Raw genomic sequence first — 22,782 nt, forward strand, 5'->3', positions numbered from 1 at the left:
TCTCATGGGACTTTCCTGCTCAGGTTGGCTTCCAACGGCCACCCTCAGATCACAGCCTCCTGAATAGCTAGGATTACAGGTCTAAGCCACTGGCACTTAGGTGATTGTATTAAGTGAAATGCAATTTTACTTACATTGAAACTGCAATTTAAAAATAGAAAGTAGGGCTGGGAAGGTGGCTCAGTGGTAGAGTGCTTGCCTTGCATGCCTGAGGCCCTGGGTTCGATTCCTCAGCACCACATAAGCAGAAAAAGCCAGAAGTGGTGCTGGGGCTCAAGTGGTAGAGTGCTAGCCTTGAGCTGAAGAGCTGAGGGACAGCGTCCAGGCCCCGAGTTCAAGCCCCACTATCGACAGAACAAATAAAAAACAAAAAGAAACGCGCAATATGTGTTTGGGATGGATGTGAAAGATCCACCTAGAGGGTTCCCACGCTCCCTGCACTTCGCAGGGCAGAGCGAAGCCAGCACACGCCTTTCCCCGAGACTGAACCGCCGCGGAGGGGCGGGGCCAGAGGCGTGAGGTTATCAGCGAGCGACGGGCGCGCCGAGACGAAGACGGCGTGCGTCTTCGACGACGGTGTGCTCGCGTCATCAGCGCGCGTCCGCCCGCTTCCGGAAGGCAGGGATCCGAGGCTCTGAGGTAGCGTTCAAAGCTGGATTGCTTGCGTTCCCACCCAAGTCGGTGCTTTCCGTTCCTGAGGTTTCCCTTTAGCCTCAGTCCAGACTAGGAGGAGGCGTGTGGGATGCTGGTTACCGCTGTGTCGGGGGTGGCAGGCGGCCTGCGTTCCTGGCGTGGCCTGGCCCGCACCGCCCTGTCCTGGCCGCGTCGTCTTTCTTCTTTGCTCCCTAGCTTATTTAGACAGAAGGCCCGCGCGGAGTGTGCGGTGGAGCTAATTGTTCTGTCAGAGCAGTTTGGAGGTAGGGGGTGCATTGGAACGTTCAGTTGGAATCCGCAGTTTTTCTTTAAGGTCCTGGAATGTTTAGTGTGACTCGGTTTTTAACCAGAAAACAGCCTTCCTGTTTTCGTTTATTTTTCACCACCACCCTAGATACTGGTTTTACTTTGGAGAGGAGATAAATGTAATTAAGTTCCTCGAACTGTGGTAGGTGATTTTGCTTTGGTTGCTCCGTCTCCTAAATCTCCTTAATCACATTTGGCATTTATCTTCCTGGTGGTGATGGGGAACGATTGCAGGATTGTAAGCACAGGAGTATTACGTCTAAGCTATGTATACAGCACGATTTTATATATATATATATATATATATATATATATATATATATATATATATATATTTTTTTTTTTTTTTTTTTTTTTTTTTTTTTGTCGGTCGTGGGGCTTGAACTCTGGGCCTGGGCGCTGTCCCTCAGCTCTTCAGCTCAAGGCGAGCGCTCTACCACTGGAGCTACAGCGCCACTTCCAGCACGATTATATTTTGTAATGTCCTACGACTAAGAGTGGTGAAACATTGGGCAAAAGGAGACTTTCAAAGGCCTTTGAAAATACAGTCCATTATAATGGAGCTAAGATTGGGTGAGGAGATTAGGGAGGCCCAGTTGCCAGGACTGATTGGATTTGGGACCCTTGGGAGGAATTAGGAGTGATAATAAATTTCTGAGTAGACTGACAGGATGTAGTAGAGGATGAGGGGGTAGCCGATGACTTCAGTTCCCTATGGGATGCTTTACACTTTTCCTTTTCTAGTTTAGGAAATTGGACCTCTACAGTCAGTGAGAAGAGGGACAGGGTAGTGACAATTTCTTGTAGTAACACTTGCTATGTCCCTACTCCTTGTACCTTAGACTCAGCCAGACCTTACTGAGGGATGAAGAGATGCAAGTTTTGTATGTGAGTGTGTGCGCGCATGCTCTGCCTCTCTATCCATTTCTGCAGTAGATGCATAAAGAAGAGGAGGTGGAGGATGAGGAGGACTTTTAGAACCTGGGAGGAGAATAAAGAGAAGAGTTGGAACAGTCTTCTCTTTCTTGTCTTTGAAAAGTACAGCTTTAGGCAAGGTTGCACATGGGCGTGTGTGTGTGTATACGTGTATATACCCGCGTGTGCGCAGCCGTGGGGCATGAACTCGCGGTTTGGACGCCGTCCTTGAGCTTGTTTTGCTCAAATCTAGGCCCTGCTACTTGAGCCACAGCCTCACTTCCGGCTTTTTTGATAGTTTATTGGAGATATTATTAATAGGCGAGTTAGATGTGTGAGTGGTACATATTACTTATTGAAGTATTTCCTGTTGTGCTGATTCCATAGTGTCATTGCTTGGTCCTAAGGGCATAGGAGCAAAGGGATGGAAGAAGTTTCTGCACTTTTGTTTTAGAAGAAACAAATATTCAGGGACTGCCTAAATAAAATGTTAGTGGAAGTAATTTGGATTGGGAGGGTTTTTGATAATGGAAAAGTCTTTATCTTTGAGTCTGTCTTGCCTTTATTATTATTTTTAATCTAGGAGCAAAGCAAGTGGTTTAGTTAAAGTTCAAGGAGGGCAAATATTCATCCTGCCTTGCTGTCAGTATTTGCCCTGTTCCATTTTTTTGATATATTTATTGTAAAAATACTGTACAGAGGGTTACAGTTACATGAGTAAGGTAATGAGTACAGAATTATCCAGCATTGTTACCTCCTCCTTTGTTTTTCCCCTGCCATCCCTTCCCTCCCCACCTCCCCAACTCCCCCCCTCCTCACGGAAGTTGTAAAGTTCGTTCTCAACATAGTATCTTGTACATCTCATTGTTACAGTGTGTCAACCTGTATCCTATTTTAAGCATTTTGTTATTTCCCTTTCCCTCCCCAAATTAGAAAAATGTATATACAAGATACATGTCCTGTTCCATTTTAACAATAAATAATTCCTTGTATATTAGAACGTGGGATGGGGAATAGTTGCAAGAAAAATTCCTATCTTGCTGTGGAGAGGGAAATACTTTTTTGTTGTTGTTGTTCTTTTGTCTTTTTTTTTTTTTGCTGGTCCTGGGCTTGAACTCTGGGCCTAGGCACTATTCCTGCGCTTCCTTTTACTCAATGCTAGTGCTTTACCACTTGAGCCACAGTACCACTCCTCGCTTTTTCTGAGTAGTTTATTGGAAGTAAGAATCTTGTGGACTTTCCTACCTGAGTTGGCTTTGAACTGAGATCCTGAAATCTCCACCTCCTAAGTAGCTAGGATTACAGGTGTGAGCCACTGACACCCAGCTGAAAATACTTTTTTAATAAGGAAATTGGATGAAAACATTCACATTTAAATAAAGACATTTTGTGATTTGAAAAAATACTTTCAGTATGAAAAAATTCATTCAGTTGAATGTCATACACTTCATGAAAATATGCATCTGTTTGAACTTAATGATTGTTAATTTTTTATTACAAATTTAATACATGCTTTTAAAATAAAATTTAAATGACAAATAGAGTATGTTTTGTTTCCTAATCCTTGCCTTTTCCTAGCAGAGAAACAAAACAGTCATTTCATTTTCATGAGCATCCAATGAGCATCTGGCATAAAATCATGCAGTTCAATTGTGGAATTCCAATACTTTAAATCATGCATACATACGTACAAACAAGATGTTTAAAAAATAAATGTAACCTTATTTCAAATCATCAATGCTTCCCTCCAGAATAAATTTAGCAATTTAGTTCTTACAACCTCGACACAGTTTCTGTAAAAACATAAACAATTTGAGAATTTTTTAACTGCCTCCTTCCAGATACTTTTCTACATATATGCATACAATAGTTCCAAAGATGTGGGTATTGTAATTCATTTAGCACTTTCCTATGCATGAATATTTAGATTGTTTCTAAGCGTTAAAAAATATTTATTGACTGCCAATGTTTGTGAACCAAAACCCCACAAATTCCTGCTTTTATATAGTTAACTTTCTTAGGTAATAAGCGAACAAAATAACATACAATTTTATCAGATGCTATTGAGTGGTGGTAAGGTGGGGACAGGGATAGGAAAAATTTGCATTTTAAAATAGGGTGGGCAGGCAATGTTCTCTAGGAGGTGACAACTGAGCTGAGATCTGGCGAAAGTGACATAATGAGCTCCTTAATCTCATTGGTTAGGAAAGAAGAAACGAAGAGAACATTCTAGGGAAAGGAGGAGAAACACGAAGGCTCTAAGGTAGGCACAGTTCCTGATGGCTGAGGAAAGAGCAGCGAGGCTGCCGTGGCTGGAGTGAGATAAGCAAGAGGAAAGCTGGGGCGGGGGTGAGGGTGGTGGCTGTAGATGAACTTACATGAGGTGACATGAAGTTTGGGAATATTGTGTTGGGCTGTTTCAGGCCACTGTGAGGATCTTGTGTTTTACTCTAAGGGTGGTGGCAAGCCCTTGAAAGTTTCCCAACAGAGATATTGCTTGATCTGATTCACATTTTTGAATGGTCATTCTGCTTGTTTGATGAGAGACCATCAGATTGGAGGTTGAGCAAGATGTGATCGTGTTTTGGAGCTGTATGGTAGCAGAAAAGGTAGTAGGAAAGGGTTAATATATAAAGATAAAACAGCCAAGGAGTGCAGTGAAATTGCATCTAAACAGTTAGAAAATTGGGCCTGACTAATTGGAAATCAGCCATGAAATGAAATGGAGAAGTCTACCGTATGGAAAATTAGGAATTTGGCTTTGGGCAGGTTATTTATTTATTTAGTTGGTTGTGGGGGTCTGAACTCTGGGCCCTCAGCTCTTCAGCTCAAGGCTAGCACTCTATCACTTGAGTCACCGTGCCACTTCTGGCTTTTTCTGTTTATGTGGTGCTAAGGAATCGAACCCAGGGCTTCATGCATGCAAGGCCAGCACTCTACCACTGAGCTACTTTCCCAGCCCTGGGCAGGTTATATTTGAGATTTTATTAGATATTCAGACAGATATGGAGGAAGCAGTTGGAAATGTAAATGTAGAGTTCAATGAGGTCAGGGATAGAGAAGTAAACCTGGAAGTCATCAGGTTGTAATGTACATTAAAGCCATGGATTCATCTAGGTGTAACATAAAGGAGAAAAGGTAGCTGTGGGCAGCTAGCTTTTAGACCCTTTAAAGTTAAGAGGCTGAGCATAGGAGAAGGATAAGAAAAAGACCAGTTAGACAGAAGAGTAATTAAGAAAATGTGATGTCCTACGCATCAAAAGGAAGGAGTCAATGCTGTAGAGAACTGAGACTTGGTCATTGAATTTAACAGTGTGGCAGTTCTGAATGAAAATGATGGGACCTGTTTATAGATATGAGTGGAATTAGAGACTGTTAGTATTCCCCCCTCCCTCCAGGAGCTTTTACTGAAAGGATAGGAAATGGGGCTTTAGGCTGGAGAATATGTTAGTCAGCTTTCACTTGCTGTGACACATCACTAATATAGTCATTTTAGGAGGAGGGCAAATTTATTTTGACTCACACTTTAATTCCATGGTTGATTGGCCTGCTTGCTTTTGGGTCGGTAGTTAGGCAGAACTTCATGGTGGAAAGTGTGTGGTGGAGCACAGCTGCCTACCTCATGGTGGCTGAGAAACCAGCCAACAGAAGAGGAGCTGAAGTTCCTTTCAAGAGCATGTTCCTACTGAGCTAACTTCCTCCCACTGGCTTTATTTCTTAAAGGTTGTACTGCCTTTGGGCCTTTGAGGGGGATTTACGATCCAGGTGGTTTGGATCTTAAGTCCGTGGTTGCTCATGCTTATAGTGGTAGCTATTAAGGAGGCAGAGATTGGGAGGATCATCATGGTTTGAAGCTAGCCTCCACAAAAGGTTCTCCAGGACCCCATCTCAAAAAAAGCTGATCATGTTAATGTGCACCAGCTACACAGGGAGAACTAAATTAGGAGGATCGCAGTGCACTAGGCAGGAAAAAGCAAGATCCTACATGAAAAATAAAGCCAAAAGGCCTGGAGATTAAAAAAAAAAAAGCCAAAAAGCAGGATAGAGTGTCTACTTACTAAGCAAAAAGTCTTAAGTTCAAACCTTAGTACTGCCAATAACCCAAACAAAGACCCAAAAACCATCACAGAAGGAGGCAAAGCCCTTTCTTTCTTTTATCTCTTAGATGAAGAATTAAAATTTTTTTAGCTTTGGATAACGAGCTAGTAAGAGGAAAAATGAATTGAGAATGTGTGAGGGGGGATTCAGAGAACAATTTGAGCAGTCCATTTTTAATGCATTTATATTCATATGTACAAAGTTTTTTTTTTTTTTTTTTTTTTTTTTTTTGTTGGTCATGGGGGCTGACCTCTGGGCCTGGGCAATGTCCCTCAGCTCTTCAGCTCAAGGCTAGTGCTCTACCACTTGAGACATAGTGCCACTTCTGACCTTTTCGGTTTATGTGGTGCTGAGGAATCAAACCCAGGGTTTCACTCATGCATGGGTGGCAAGCACTCTACTACTGAGCCACCTTCCCAGCCCTGAACAAAGATTTTTGTAGACTAGGCTCCTCAAAATAATTTCCTGAGTCAAAGGTATGTACATTAAAAACTATATGCATATATATATATATATATTTTTTTCCTATCAATTGAGGGGCTTGAACTCTGGGTGTGGGTGCTGTGCTGAGCTCTTCAGCTTAAGTCTAGCACTTTACTTCTTGAACCATAGCACCACTTGTGGCTTTTTCTGCTTGTGTGGTACTGAGGATTCGAACCCCAGGCTTCATATATGCTAGGCAAGCACTCTACCACTGAGCCACATCCCCAGCCCACCAATTTATAGTCTACCTGTAGTGTATAGTCTTGATAACATTGAACATTCCTAATGTTTAAAATCATTGCAGCTGGGAATGTGGCTTGCATGAGGCCCTGGGTTTGGTACTTCGTACCACATAAACAAAAAAAAAAAATTAAAAAATAAAATTAGGGGCTGGGAATGTGGCTTAGTTGTAGAGTGCTTGCCTAGCTTGCATGAAGCCCTGGATTCGATTCCTCAGTACTACATAAACAAAAAAGCCAGAAGTAGCACTGTGGCTTAAGCAGTAGAGTGCTAGCCTTGAACAAAAAGAAGCTCAGGGACAATGCCCAGGCCCTGAGTTCAAGCCCCAGGACTGGCAAAATAAAATAAAATAAAATAAAATAAAATTATTGCTAACCTAGTAGGTGATGTTATTGTTATTTTAATTTGTTTTACTGCTTTATTTTCTCTCCTATCCTCACCACTTTTTCTCTCTAGATTGTTCTCTCTTTCCCTCCCTCCCCCTCCACATCTTCCCCTTCCCTCCCCCCTCTCCCTCCCCCTCTCCCTCTCCCTGTCCCTCCCACCCTTGCTCTGTGTGTGTGTGTGTTTGGCTAGCACTGGGATTGGGATTGGAACTCAGGGCCTTGTGCTTGACTGGTGTTCTACCCCTTTGGAGTTTAGTCTTACGGACTTTTCTGCCTGGGACTTGAACTGCAGTCATCTGTATTTCAACCTTGTGAACAGCAATGATTACAGACATCTGTCACTGGCACTAACATTTTTAAATAAATGTCATAGGAAGTATGTATGTATGTATTTGCTTATTTATTTTTGCAGTACTTAGGATTGAATCTAGGGCCTTGTGTTTGCTGGGCTACCCTTGAACTTGTGGTTATTCTCTCTCTTCCACCTCCAACTAGTTGGGATTACAGACATGTATTGTTATGTCTGACCATAACTGATAGTTTCTTAGAGGTCTAGAAGAAATTACTTATACACTATTATAGGAGCCCTGGAGCCTTTTGGAGTGTAGGTCTTTTGGTCTTTTGTCTGCTTTGTATTTGTTTTCTTATGATTAATGGTCTAGATACATTTGTGTGTGTGTATGTATGTGTATGTGTGTGTGTGCTCTTTTTTTTTTTTTAAAATCAGTTTAGTCTTACCTGCTTCTTACAGAATTTCTTGGGCTGGGAAGGTGGCTTAGTGGTAGAGTGCTTGTCTAGCATGCATGAAGCCCTGGGTTTGATTCCTCAGTAACATAAAAACAGAAAAAGCTGGTCTTTTACTGTGACTCAAGTGGTAGTGGTACTAGCCTTGAGCAAAAGAAGCTCAGGGACAGTGCCCAGGCCCTGAGTTCAAGCACCAGGACTGGCAAACAAACAAAAAAAAAAAACAAAAAACCCAAACAACAACAAAAAAAAAAAAAAAAGAAAAAGAATTTCTCAGATCTGCTAATGGGAATGTGTCCTTGGTTTCCAACATTTTTTCCCCCTGTCATTTTGGAGTGATTAGGTGAGGTATAAGAAGCAAATACATATTTTCAATAGTCACAGTTCTTTTTTTGTGTGGTTTTCTGTCCTGTTTTTAATTACTGGCTGAACAGTAGGTAGATAGTAGTTTTACATCTCAGGTCTTGATAGTCAGATGCACTTAACGTTTTTTTTTTTCTTAAATGATCCCAGATGTCTCAGTGGAATACACCGGATGATACTTCATGACTAAATATTCAAAGTATTTCTAAACCCTAAAAGACATACATAGCATTTAGAACTATAAGGGACTTTACAGCTCATTAGTCCATGTATCTGATTTTATGGATTAAGAATTTGAAGCCCAAAGAGATTCACTGACAGTGATTAGGCAAAATAGGAAGCCTAAGTCATTGCTTCCATTCTGCTCTGCCCATTGCTACTGATATACCATGTTATTGCCATTCTCTTTAGCCATGTAATGAAGGAGGTATTTCAGCTAATGAAAAATTATTCTAATCTAAATTCAAATTACTTCTGAAATTTTGTTTCAGACATTTTAGTTAATACATATGGATTTTGCTTTTGTTCACATAAATATTAGGTATAAGTGTGAACTTAAGAACAGGCTTTGTGTGAGGGTATGTACTCTACTGTAAATGAAAACCATAAAGTTATGTTTCTAGTTTTTCTTTTCTCTGCTTGTAGACTTTATATGATTTATAGACTGAATCTCTTATTAAAATTTTAAAGAAGCTTAAAGTTTGTAAATGCAAACATATATAGCTTTAAAATAATTGTAATAAATGATCAAGATCTCCATACCTAAGATATCTAATTATCTCATTTTTAAATTTAATATAGCATTCAGTTAGATAAACACCTGAATGTGAAAAGCACTTGATATTTTTTTTTCAGCAGACATTATAGCATGTATTTATTAAACTTTGGTTTTTTTTGGTTATTAACTTCAATAGGAAGTTTTTACAATATACGATTTTGATTTTTGATATCAGATTTGTTATCATGTTTCCAATGTTTTATAATTATTGAAGGTTTGATATGTGTAGCATTAATATATTTAGGTGGATTCCTTCAAGAATGGGAAGTTAGGATGTAATTACTTTAGAATTGTATTTTAAGATTTGTTGAATTATCTTCACATTTTAATTCTTCTGGAAGTGGTTTTTTCTTTTCTTTTCTATATGCCATTCCTAAGCATTGTCCTTTAGCTTTTTAATTCAGGGCTAGCATTCTAGCATTCTAGCACTTGAAGCACAGCTTTACCTCTGGCTTTTCTTGCCTGGTTGACTTTGAGCTATGATTCTTTCAGCCTCCTGAGTAGGATTATAGGCATGAGCCATAGTGCTTGGCTATATTTTAGTGCTTTTTTTTTTTTTTTTTTTTAAGGGTCCGGCCGTGGGGCCTGAACTCTGGGCCAGGGCGATGTCCCTCAGCTCTTCAGCTCAAGGCTAGAGCTCTACCACTTGAGCCACAATGCCACTTCCGGCTTTTTTCTTTTTGCTTATGTGGTGCTGTGGAATCAAACCCAGGGCCTCAGGCATGCAAGGCAAGCGCTCTACCACTGAGCCACCTTCCCAGCCCCTCTTTTAGTGCTTTTGAAGTAAATTACTTTTCTTTCCCTTCCCCTCCTCTTTTCTCCCCTCCCCTCTTCCCCTTCTTCCTTCCCCTCCCCTCCTCTCATCTCCCCCTCCTCTACCTTCTCTCCTCCTCCCTTTTCCTCTCCCCTCTTCCCTTTCCTTCCTCCACCCTTTCCGTTACTCTTCATCTCCCTTCTCCTTTCTCTTTTCTCCTTTTTCTTTTTCTTTCTTTCTCTCCCTCTTTCCCTCCCTCTTTCCTTCCTTCCCTCTTTCCCTCCCTCCTTTCCTTCCTTCCTCTCCTTCCTCCCTCTCTTTCCTCCCTCCCTTCCTTCCTTGCTTGCTTCCTTCCTTCCTTGCTTGCTTGCTGCCTGCCTTCCTTCCTTCCTTCCTTCCTTCCTTCCTTCCTTCCTTTCTTCCTTCCTTCCTTCCTTCCTTCCTTCCTTCCTTCCTTCCTTCCTTCCTTCCTTCCTTCCTTCCTCCCTCCCTCCCTCCCTCCCTCCCTCCCTGTCTCCCTGTCTCCCTTCCTTTCTCTCTGTCTCCCTTCCTTCCTCTCTGTCTCCCTTCCTCCCTCTCCCTCTCCCTCCTCTCCCTCCCTCCCCCCCTCTCCCTCCTTAACTCAAGGCCTAGCACTTGTGAGATGTATGCTCTGCTGCTTGAGCCATGCCCTTAGCCCTCTTTTGCTTTAGTTATTTTTATTTTAGTTTTAGCTTTTTTCCTATTGTTATCCCTGTATACCAGTCTTCTACCTAAACCTCCCATGTAGCTTGAATTATAGATGTGTAACCATCACATCTAGTTTGAGACTGAGGTCTTTAGAACTTTTTCCTTGACTGGACTCAAAGTATATGGTTCTTCACCTCATGGATGGTTGGGATTACAGAGGTGTGACACATGCTCTGTCCAAATTTTGCCTTTTGTTTTAAACTAAAGAACTCCAAATTTTAAGAATTTATTTATCTATATATTTATATATTTTGCAGTTGATCATAATGGCAGGTGAAGAAATTAATGAAGACTATCCAGTAGAAATTCATGAGTATTTATCAACATTTGAAAACTCCATTGGTGCTGTAGATGAGATGCTGAAAACCATGATGTCTGTTTCTAGAAATGAGTTGTTACAGAAGGTATGTTAAGATGTGATTCTTAGGCTATGTACTAGTGGCTTATGCCTGTAATTCTAGCTCCTCAGGAGGCTGAGATCTGAGGATTGCCCTTTGAAGCCCACTGGGGTAGGAAAGTCTGTGAGAGTTTACAGTTACCTCCCACTCTTACCCTATGAAGAAAAGCCAGAGTGGAACTGTGCCTTGACTGGTAGAGCAATAACTTTGAGTAAAAAGTTGAAGCCCCTGGATTAGCACCAAGAAGAAAAAAAAAAAGAAGGAAAAAAATGTAATTCCTAAAAATGAATTTCATAAAATAAAGTTGTTTTATGAAATGTGGAAGAAACAGTGGTTTGTAATAGAGGCTTTTTCCCTTTTCTAATTTTATAACTATTTGGGTATATTTAGGGGAAAAGATAAAAACAAAACTTTAGCCTTTAGAAAATACTTTCTAATTGCCTTTTAATTTTGACTTGGTTTTTGAAAAACAAAGAACATTCTTGACAGATTTTATTTTTGACCTTTTAAATATTACAAGGATTTTATCAGGGTTTCTGGAAACTCTATAGGATAAAAACTGAATTGACTTTGACAGTCTAAACCAAATCTCATTATGTTTCTTCTGTCTTTGGTATTGTCTAAGCATTTAGCCCACTACTTGTACATAAATGCATCATGTACATGTTTATATTGAAAAATTACTTTTGACATAAAGCCCAGATCATAACTCCTTCAATTAAGATAATTCAGAAGAATTTTTTTGGATTGTATACATTCTTTGTTTAACTAAAGGTGATACCCTGAAATGAAAATTTGTTAGCAAAAATCATTGTTTAAGACAACTGGAAATTATTTCCACATCATTTAGTTATTTCATTATAGGAAGAAAAAAATTCTGAAATATATTTGTGCTTAATGTTCCAAGTTTGTGTTCACATTTTTTTTTTCATTAGTTGGACCCACTCGAACAAGCAAAAGTGGATTTAGTTTCTGCATACACATTAAATTCAATGTTTTGGGGTACGTATATTACTTTGGAGATAACTAGAAAATTATTTATTGTGTTAAAGTTGAATTGTTTTTTCCATTCTAGCAACTAATATGCATTTATACTTAATGGCAATTTTAATAGTTGGATACTTTTATTTTAGAATACTAAATTTAATATTACATAGAAATTGGTTAATTTAAAATTTCCTTAACTATGCAACTTTCTTTTTTATAAGTAATTTTTTAAAGATAGGAGCACTCTTATTAATATATATATACATATACATATATATGTATATGTATATATATATATATCCCATCTTATCCCATGAAATCTTTCTCTTACAGTTTATTTGGCAACCCAAGGAGTTAATCCTAAAGAACATCCAGTGAAACAAGAATTGGTGAGATTTCAGTTAATTTATTTTTATATATGTTTTTGTTATAGTGTTCTTCAAGTTTCAGTCATATTCTATTATCATCTAGTTACTGAGAAAAAAGTTAGATTTGAAATTATGATGATGAGCCAGATCTGATCATGTTTTTGCATTTTCTTTCTCTTACCTTTCTCAGAGAATTAGTGTTTAAATCTCTGGATGGGAAAATGTTACAATTCTAATAATTATTTATAACTTTTATATTATTTTTTCCTATAAATTCTTAAAATCCTGCTCATCTCCAAGGCTACATATTTTTTCTTTAACTTTTACACAATTCTTAAAAGTATATTCTACTTGATTTACTAGCAAAGACGGGAAAGTTTCTCCCCCACCTTTTCAATTCCCCCATTAATTCATTTTCTCAGCAGTAAAGAATCCAGTTCAGCAACAAAGCTAAAAGCTTTTTTGGCACCAGCTGAATGTGTACTGTCCAGTAATTCTGCATTAGACATATTTACAACCTGTAGTAAATCTTCCAGGTTTGTCTTTGTATTCCATTTAGATGTATAAGTACAGTATATAAAGTCTGATATCTTAGGGTTTTTTGCTGACTTCAAATATTAAATCAAATCATTCAATATGAAAGGACAAATTAGAAATCAAACTTATGGTTCCCTTCTTAACTTGGCGTTATGAATACAAATATTAATAAATTTATTCTTTGTGTTTATAAAATACAAAGTAGATATAATATACACTTGACACTATGTTATTGCCAAGTCTTACATAGTTGATATATATGTTGCTTAAAACAGTAAAGTACTTGATTATTTTTTAAAAATGTAATTTGTTATTAGGGAGTTGTACAGAGAGGTTATAATTCCTTAAGTCAGGTAATGAGTAATGTCATACCTTCCTTTGCTTTTCCCGTTCTCCCTTCTGTCCCTGCCCACAAGTTGAATAGTTCCTTTTTTACATAGTATATATTGAATGCCATGACTGCACTTGTTCACTCTTCCTCTCTCTATATCTCTGCCCGCCAATTGCCACCCCTTAAAAGACAAGAAGGAAAAACACACAACAAAAAACAGCACCAACAATAATGACTAAACAAGATCTGTTGTTTCATTCTTTTAAATGTATAGACTAAGATATTTTCTTCTTTTAAAGTTCTTGAGAAGAAAATAATTTATTTTAAACATAGTAATTGCTTTAAAAACATTTAAAGCAAAATCAGAAAGCAAGATGATATGCAGAATTCAGCTTGATCAATAATACTGGCTTTAACCCCTTAGGTTGTATCAGTTGCTTTTAGCTTTCTAATATGGATCTTACATTTATAAAATTCTTTATTCCCCTTCGACACTAAATTATATTACTCAATACTGTCTTTGTAAAAGGATAAGATCATTTGTCTTTTCTCTGATAAGCCACTTTATAGAGGAGTACATTAATATTCCCAACAAGGGATAGCAAATAAAAAGCATTCTAAAATCTATTCCCCTTTTCTGACCTTGTGGCAGACATTACTAACTGATCACATAATTAGTGTACTATAAGAAACTTATTTGTTATATACATCACTAATGAGGAAAGACATGAAAAAGTCACTTTGTTTATAACAATATCCAAGTGCCTATTATAAGCCAGGCATTATTTCCAAATGAGACAATTTCTTGGTGAACAGAGATGAAGTGGATGATACCACATTAGATGGAATGGAGAAAGACAATAAACACAATAAAATAAGCAGTAAATATATATGCATATATATAATGTATTATAATTACCTTATGGGAAAAAAAGAAAAAATAGAGCCCAGGGTATGGGAGATTGGTATGTGGCTAGCACTGAAATTTTAAATGGTCTGGGCCTCACTGACAAGGTTAGCTGATGAGAATATTAGAAGAGGAAGTAACTGGGAAGATATTTGAGGATGATGTTCCTGTGCGGAGGAATGAATGAACAGGCACACTGCATGTGTGTATGTGTGTGTTTATGTGTACTACAGCTTTTGCATTCTGATCTGTAGTTAGTGTAGGGTTTTAAGCAGAGTTGCTGGCTTTGTATAATTAAAAGGATTAAAGGTTCTTCATTTTTCTGTGTCTGTTTATGCAACTGTTTTGATTATTTAAATGAAACTTGCTTTTAAGCAGTGATCAATCATTTACTCTGCTATTTTATGGCTCTCATCAACTTTATTTCTTCATTTGAAGTATGAGATAGCCATTTATGCTGATTAATGGTCTTAGAAAATTCAAAGTGGTCTAGCACCGTATTATGTTTCTCACCTTGTAAAGTCTGATTAAAACTGTATATTTTATTAGAAAATTTCATGCCCTTATCAATCAAAATTATTAAATTGAATAAAAGACCCTGTAGATGGTAACATAAAAGACTAGCTAACTAAATATGGCTTTAGGTGTTTTCTGTTCAGAATTGACAAAAAAACAAAATTTGTAGGTTGCAAAGTATATGAGACATCAGACTTTAGATATAAAACAGTTAACATGTAGCTTTAGGCTAATGGTAATTTTAATAAAAGTATAACCACAATTAAACAATTCAGTGTTTATCTTTGTAGTGATGTTTTACTGTGATGTCTGTCTCTGTCTTTCCCTTAAGACTGAACTCCAGAAAAGCACAGCGCATGTTTATCCTGTTCATTACAGACCTGTGCACTTAATGGACAATAAATATATAGCTGTTGAATTTCACTGTGGTATGGTATAATAAAACTCAGTAAAGGTGAACAGCTCAGTAAATCCATTGCCTTTCTATTTTTATCTCTAAGGAAAGAATCCGAGTATACATGAACCGAGTCAAAGAAATATCAGACAAGAAAAAGTCTGCCAAGCTTGACAGAGGTGCCGCTTCAAGATTTGTAAAAAATGCCCTCTGGGAACCAAAATCTAAAAAAGTATCAAAAGTTGCTAATAAAGGAAAAAGCAAAAATTAATTTTTGTTTTTATTGTATGTATATTCAAAAAATACATCAGTTTTAGTGTTTTCACAAGAGAAATGATTATGTGGTTTAAATGTGTTCCTTTTATAACTCATACTTTGAATTTATTCTTTGAATTTATACTTTATAATGCTGAATCCATTTTTCCCTGAGAAAGATTGTTGTCTTTATTGATTTTCCTGTAGGATATCATGAAGTTTTAACATTGTGAGATATAGCTTACCACTTCTTTCAGTGAGACACTTGTTTCCTTATCTACATAAATCTTGGACTTACTATACTATCAGTAACTGAAACTTAAGTGAAATGTTCATTGTAAACATTTGTATTTTAAATGATGTAACCTTATGAAATATGCTCTTTGTACGTAGAAGATATAAGAATGTCTCTTACTATTATGTGATTTGAAGAAAGAATAAAGTGACCTAAATGTGCCCTTTTTTTCTGTATATTTAACTCATCACGCCTTCATAATTTTAGGAATTGCTTTCTTCATATTCAGAGTATGAAATTAAAACTTTAAGGTTGTGCTTTAGTTCTTGGCATGTTGCTTTCAAGTCCCATTTAAAATAAAATATTTTCATTAACTTCAGAAGGTTGTATGTTTGTCTTTAAATTTTTTAAATTGTTATTCTAAATGTGATGTGCAGAGTTGTTACATTTACATAAGTCAGGTAAAGCGTGCATTTCTTTCTGAACAATGTCACTCCTTTTCCCCTCCTCGTCCAGGGTTTCATGTTTTGATCCAGTACTACATAATAGAGTTTGTAGGTGTCATGTAACTGACTTCTGTTTTTCTTGAATAAATATATCCTTCAAATTAGGAAGATAGAGCTTAGAAGTCATATTGAGTGGAGAGAAAAATTAATGAATTTTTTTCTTCAGTTCGGTTGGCCTCAAGTTTTCTTAATTTTATTTTATTTTTATTATTACAAAGGTGATACAGAGAGAGGTTAAAGTTACATAAGTCAGGTAATGAGTACATTACTTTTTGTACCGTGTTACCCCTTCCCTTGCTCTCTCCCAATTTTTCCCTCCTGTCCTCACCCACAGTTGTAAAGTTTGTTTTCAACACAGTGTCCAGTGAGTACCACTGCTGCATTTGTTCACTTGTTTGGCCTCACTTTTATAGCTCTTTTTTATTACATATTTTTAAGGCTATAAAAAGACTTACATGTGTTTTGGGAGAACTTTCTCTAAAGTAATAATACCACTTAAGCAGTGGAGAAATTGAAAGGAGGTTACATTGTATTTATATTTTGATTTTTTTCTGAAATACTTGTTACAGAGAATTCCACATGTCGAACCTTTTTTTTTTTCTAATGTGTAAGTCCATGAATTTTAATTATATGTGCTTAATGCTTCCAGTTCGAGTCCACATCATTATTTATAGTTATGCCAAGTACAGTAAGGTATTTTAATTTTTGAAAAAGAGTTGTTAAAATTTTCTGTGTGATTAATTCATAAGTAGCCTTGAATAAATTGATTTCTTGATTTACGTTAGTAGATATTGGAATCGGTCTTAAAATGTAATGGATTTTGTAAAGCCTGTTGAACTTTTCTGTGATAACATGGAAAAGAAGTTACTGATAGATTCAGAAATTCACATTTGTCTCTGATGTCGGTTTTTGAAGTGGAAAAACATTTATGAACATTTAGTTGTTTCTCTCCTTTTTCTCCTTTTTTGTTTTGGTACTAGGGTTTGAATTCAGGGCTTTGTACTTGTTTGGCAGGCACGTGTAATACTTGAGCCACACTGCCATCCCGTTTCCTACTTGCCCCTCAGATTTTTAATATTAAAAAAAATAACTTTAGCTGAGTGAGTACTGTGACTTATACCTACAATCCTAGCTACTCAGGAGGCTGAGATCTGAAGATCATGGTTTGAAGCCAGCCTGGGCAGGAAAGGTCCATGGGACTTGTCTCCAGTTAATCAGTAAAAAGCCAGAAGTAGAGCTTTGGCTCAAGTGGTAGAGTGCTAAATTTGAGCAACAAAGCTAAGGGTCAGCACCCAAGCCCTGAGTTCAAGTCCTAGTACCAGCACACACACGCACACAAGATAAAAGTAACTTCATAAGAAACATGTTTTGTGATTATTACAAAGAAAGTTTTACCTTACATTTCTATAGTTTTAAATTCAATGAAAAGCTTGAATGAGAAATATATAATCTCAGCAGATCATTAGTTCTCATTCTATTAAATTGGAAAGTTGTAAAAAACTAAATCAGTTTATTTTAGAAATAAAAAGTAGTTTGAGTGTATTAACTGCCATTTGAAATGCTTCTTAGGACATAACAGGAACTGGTTGGTATTAATGCATTGGTTTATTTGTTGTTTGCTTATTCATATGTGTACTAGATGCTAGATTTTAAAGATGAAAACCTTTATTCTATTTTTTATAAAGTTTTATGAAAAAAGTTCTTAATTTCAATTTAGTGTTTCAGAGTTACTGGAAAATGTATAACATCATGCCCACTAACCTTTAGTTCTGACTAACCTTAGTCAGAACTGTAAAGGCTGATGGGTTGATTTATTTGATTACAGTGTGGTTATTGTTAACATAATTTGTTTCAAATTGTGTTTGACAGTCTGTGCTAAGTTTAGATGTGAATTACATCTTTTACTAATCTCTTTGGAAATTGGCAAATTAGAGAGGTTGCAGCTATAGTTGTTTATGTTAGAATGATAGATTATTAATCAGGTGCTAAATAATTAGATCATCTCTCAATTATTATTTTAGGTAAAAATTTCTTGTTTATAGTTGCAGACTAAGAATCATTTTAGCCAAGTAGAAAGTGTTTCAAGAAATATTGGAGATAGAATTATGGTGTATATTTCTGGAATTAGGAAGGCATGTTAAGTTGATGTGTGTGTGTGTGTTGGTCCTTAGGGCTTGAACTCAGGGCCTGAACTTTTGTGCTCAAGACTAGCATTCTACCACTTGAGCCACAGTTCCACTTCTAGCTTTTTTTGGTGGTTACTTGGTGAGAAGAGTATCACAACTTTTCTGACCAGGCTGGCTTCCAACTTTGATCCTTGGATCTCACTCTCATGCTGATGGGTTTTTAAGAAATCCTGCAGATCTAAAAAATCTTGTACTTGGCTATGAAAAAGGACTGGTACTTATTTCTAAATAAGGCTTTAAAATTAACTATACATAAAATGTTAAAAATGGACAATAATGAATATAGACACTTATTTCCTAAATAAGTCATTGGAGAGAAAGATTCTTTGGGAATCCGGTTTTAGTTAAACTATTTTATAAGATAAATTACCAAAATCTAACTTTACAAAGTACCATTAACAAGAAGATTTGAATAGTGATATTGCCCATTTAATACCTGAGTTTGGTATTTAAAAGGAAAAAAAGCACTGATGGGTTAATTCCCTTTTTTCAGAGCAAGTTAGGAACTTGTTCAGATAAATTCCCTGGCTCTCTTACTGAGTCATATTGGCAGCACCCTATCTATTTTTTTGTATTTTGTTCTAAAATTTCCATTTTAGAAGTATAAACCATGTATTGTTGATTTTATAAGCATTTCATAGTTACTAAAAATTATGGACGAAGGAAATTATATAGGACTACAAAATAGTATAAAACCGCTATTAGCAGGGCTTTAAAGAAAAACCCTTTGGTCTCATATTTTTTATTTTTCTGTCGAAAGTGAGCATTCATAGACTTTTTGAAAAATTTCCTTTTCCCTCTCCTCCCCTCTCTTCCCCTCTCCTCCCCTCTCCTCTCCTCCCTTCTCCCCTCCTCTCCTCCCCTCTCCTCCTCTGTCCTCTCCTCACATCCCTTCCCTATTGTTCCCTTCCCTTCCCCTCCTCTTCTCCTTTACCCTTTCTTCTTTCCAGTGCCATACTGGGGCTTGAACTCAGGGCTTCAAAGCCCTTGCTTGGCATTTTTGTTCAAAGCTGGCACTCTACCACTTGAGCCATGCTTTTTACTGGTTGATTAGAAATAAGAGTCCCTGGGAGTCTGTCCAGGCTGGCTTTGAACCTTGGTCATCAGAATTAAGCCTCTTGGGGGCAGGACATGGGAGGGCAGGGATGGTAAGGGGAAACAAAGGAGGAGGCAACAATGCTTGATAAGAAATCACTCATTACCTTGCTCATGTAATTGTAACCCCTCTGTACGGTATTTTCACAATAAAAAAACATTAATATATATATAAAAGAATTAAGCTTCTTGCCTCCTGGGTAGCTATGATTACAAGTGTGAGCTGCTGGCATCTGGCTCTAAAGTGCTTTTTTTTTATTGTGAGAATACTGTACAGAGGAGTTACAATTACATGGGCAACAAAGTGCTTATTTTATGGCTTGTGTGTGTACATGTGCATGTGTCTGCATGCATGTGAGTGCACACTTGCTGGGCCTCAGACATGCTAGGCAAATGCTCTCCCAGTGAGCTACAATCCAAGCTATGGCAGAATTTTTTTTAAAGATTTTATTTTATTTATTTTTTAATTTTATTATTTTGGGTTGTGGGGCCTGATCTCTGGGCCTGGGTGCTGTCCCTCAGCTCTTCAGCTCAAGGGTAGTGCTCTATGACTTGAGCCACAATGCCACTTCTGGCTTTTTTTCTTTTTGCTTATGTGGTGCTGGGGAATCGAACCCAGGGCCTCATGCATGCAAAGCAAGCGCTCTACCACTGAGCCACCTTCCCAGCCCCGCTATGGCATAATTTTTAAACATATAGCCCCAAAAGCAAAGCTCTCCAGAAAAGGGGCAGCTATGGTAACAGCATGTGGCAAACTGAGGTTTAATTTTTAACTCCATTCTCTTCCCCACAAGACTGAAACTCAACTAGCTCTGGTTCTTAAATGGTAAAAAGATGATAGTATATTTTCCTTGCCTCCTTTCCCAAATAAACCTTGAAGGTTAACACATGTATCATGGCAGAATCACTGCATGCATCATGACAATTTCACAAAGTGATATATTCCAGATAGTATACAAGAGTTGATGGTAGAAAAATAAGCTTTTATAAATGAAACATTTAAGAGACTTTTTTATTATTTGCTTTTCAGTGTAGTGTTGCCTTTAAGGTGCACCATTTCAGTCTGGCAGCTACAATAAATGACTAAAGGAAATTGAAGATGATAATTCAACATTTCAAGATGCTGCTGCTGAGATGAGTGTAGACCATCCAGGGCTTGGATTTAAAGTTTATAGTCATACAATATTTTAAAGCCGAGTGCCCTGGAACTCATATATATTCATATGATTTGAATGAGGTGATTAGGAGAAATAGAAAAGAATACTTTCACTTCCTTATATATCTAGATACTATCTACTGAGATGATAACATTGAAAAAAGTGTTATGGCAAAAAGAATAGAAGCTTGTTATGCATAATTTGTTATGGAATACAGTTCAGCTTGGACCTTTTCTGGTAATTAAAGTTAAAAAATATTGTGACGAGGAACCAGCCTTGACTTTGTGTTCTAGCAGTAACTTGTCTGTAAGAACCCAAGTGGTACATCTGGCTGGGGTGGTTTCATTTGGTGACCTTTCATCTCTCAACCTATTTCTTGATTTAAAGTGAAGTCATTTGCTACCTTATTTCTGTTTTCTATTCTTCTCTTGGAAAAGAAACCATTATTACACTATATGTGTAATATATATATACACATATACATATTTTAGATACTGGTTTTTGTGGTTTTTGACATTTGCAACTTTCAACATTTGTGATTTTGACGATTTGTTAGTGGCTTTTAGAAGTTCACAGCTTATATTGTAGTTTGTAATTTTGCCAGAACACAGTGTTATTTCCTGCCAAATGCTATAGGAGAAGATATCACTTAGCTAATGATTTAGTCTAGCTAGCCCCTCAGCATCCTTGGATTTTTCTTTATGAAGTAGATTCATTCTTACATTCATTTATTTCTTCAGTAAACAAAACACTGAGCTGCCGTATGCCAGGTTCTGTTTTAGGCCCAAAATATCTCAACAGTAAATCAAAGTTGGTGGTAGTGGTTGGGAGACATAAACCTTCCCCTCTCCTTGTTACATTACTGAGCTACATCCCTAGACCCCCAGACTTTATCTGAAAAAGAGCTGCTGTGGGTTGAATTTGTGTGCCTCTCAAATTCATATACATAAAGCCCTAAACCTCAGTACCTTGTCATGCCATCTTACTTAGACATGAGGTCAATTGCAGATGTAATTAGTGAAGATGAAGTCCTTTAGGGTGAGTCTTAATTTGGTAGGAAATGTGCTATTGTAAAGGGAGAAATTTGGACATGCCCATAGGGAGAAAACTATGTGAAAATGTAGGCAGAGTGTGAGTTGATGCTCGTGTGTGTTGAGAAGCTGGAAAGATTGCCAGCAAAGCATAGGTTGCTATGTGGGAGCTTGGGAAAGATCACCCTCAGAAGGAGCCAGCTCTGCCTATGCTGTGGGACACAGGACATTTTTTGTTATGTAAACCACCTACTATGTGGCTTGTCCTTGAACAGCCCTGTGCAACAGGCTACCAGCTGAGGGGAATCTGTGAAAAACATGAATAACTTGGGTCTGAACGTATGCAAAAGAAACTGATGCTTGATGAAGATAACAGTTCTGAAAAAATCTGAAACTTATGTAGAATTATTTGGGAATATGTTTGAATTTGAGAAAAGATCTCAGGACTTAGAATTTGAGATAACAAGAGTCTGAACACTTACATTGATGGCTCAGTACTTTTATTGAAACTGAAACATTTAGGCCTTTCTAATAGATATTGTCAATTATGATTGACTATGTTATCTTTTAAACTTTGTTATCTTGGCTGGAAGAAACTCATTTTCTTGAAGGAAAGAAAACTATCAGGTTTCCACAGAGAGGAAGTTTTCACCAGCCTATTATCTTGTATCATGTGGTTTTTCCCTAATTTAATACAGCAGTTGGTTCAAATAATGAAAATAAATACCTAAAACATCTTACACAAATTGTGGGTAATTTGTACTCTTGGATGAACACATACCAACTTTAAAAGTTCCATATGGGATTCATCTGGACAGTGATGTTTTAAAATATGCCTTTTCTTTCCTGTAAATTTTTTCAAAAATTGTTTTAATGTAATAAACATTAATAGTACAAGGGGGTTACATTATTCTAATTCCATGGATTGTGCAATGTACTTTGAGCAAGTTCACTCTATTATACTTCTATATCCTACTTCTTCCTTCCCGCTTTTCAAATGATGTCTGGTAGGTTTTCATTATGCCCTCTTTATACAGGTCTTGGAAACAAACTTCTATTTTCAGTGTTCTTTCCTTTCTCCCTTACCCCACCAATTACTCTCCCTTTTACAGTCATGTCCTATTATAATCATCACCATTATCATTATTTCACAGACAGATAGGTGAAAATGTGATATTTGGCTTTTGGAGGTTGACTTATGCTCACCATGATCCATTCATTTTCCTGCAAATTACAATATGGCTGAGAAATATCCTGTGGTATGTCTGTGGCTTCTTTATCCATTCATCAGTTGCTGGGTACCTTGGCTGATACCACACCTTGGTTACTGTGAACAGAGCTACAATTAATGTGGGCATTTCTTCTGTATATTGATTTACATTCTTTTGAGTATATGCTCAACAGTGGTGTGGCAGGGTTATAAGGTAGT

The 22,782-nt window shown here is 37.3% G+C and overlaps 1 protein-coding gene across 2 annotated transcripts; it reads left to right on the plus strand.

Moving 5' to 3' along the window:
• Positions 1–571: 571 nt before the first annotated feature.
• C1d (C1D nuclear receptor corepressor) lies at positions 572–15,760 on the plus strand. 2 transcript variants are annotated; one of them, XM_070004440.1, is made up of 6 exons: positions 599–639; positions 4,081–4,138; positions 10,708–10,854; positions 11,784–11,850; positions 12,169–12,224; positions 14,995–15,760. In XM_070004440.1, the coding sequence occupies exons 3-6, from the start codon at positions 10,717–10,719 to the stop codon at positions 15,157–15,159; spliced, it is 426 nt and encodes a 141-aa protein (XP_069860541.1). In that variant the 5' UTR covers positions 599–639; positions 4,081–4,138; positions 10,708–10,716; the 3' UTR covers positions 15,160–15,760. The 2 variants fall into 2 exon arrangements, with proteins under 2 accessions (XP_069860540.1, XP_069860541.1); XM_070004439.1 differs by lacking the exon at positions 4,081–4,138 and having other exon boundaries at positions 572–639.
• Positions 15,761–22,782: the final 7,022 nt, after the last annotated feature.

This window comes from Dipodomys merriami, unplaced genomic scaffold (assembly GCF_024711535.1).
Source record: "Dipodomys merriami isolate MVZ:Mamm:240054 unplaced genomic scaffold, mDipMer1.0.p SCAF_63, whole genome shotgun sequence".
In the NCBI taxonomy this organism is placed as follows: Eukaryota; Metazoa; Chordata; class Mammalia; order Rodentia; family Heteromyidae; genus Dipodomys; species Dipodomys merriami.

Bases quoted from the DNA above. Each gene is read 5' to 3' on its own strand.
- C1d (XM_070004439.1), top strand. From the start codon at position 10,717: ATGGCAGGTGAAGAAATTAATGAAGACTATCCAGTAGAAATTCATGAG. The intron at 10,855-11,783 runs GTATGTTAAGAT...TTTTTTCATTAG, and splicing joins GAAATGAGTTGTTACAGAAG to TTGGACCCACTCGAACAAGC. The intron at 11,851-12,168 runs GTACGTATATTA...TTTCTCTTACAG, and splicing joins ATTAAATTCAATGTTTTGGG to TTTATTTGGCAACCCAAGGA.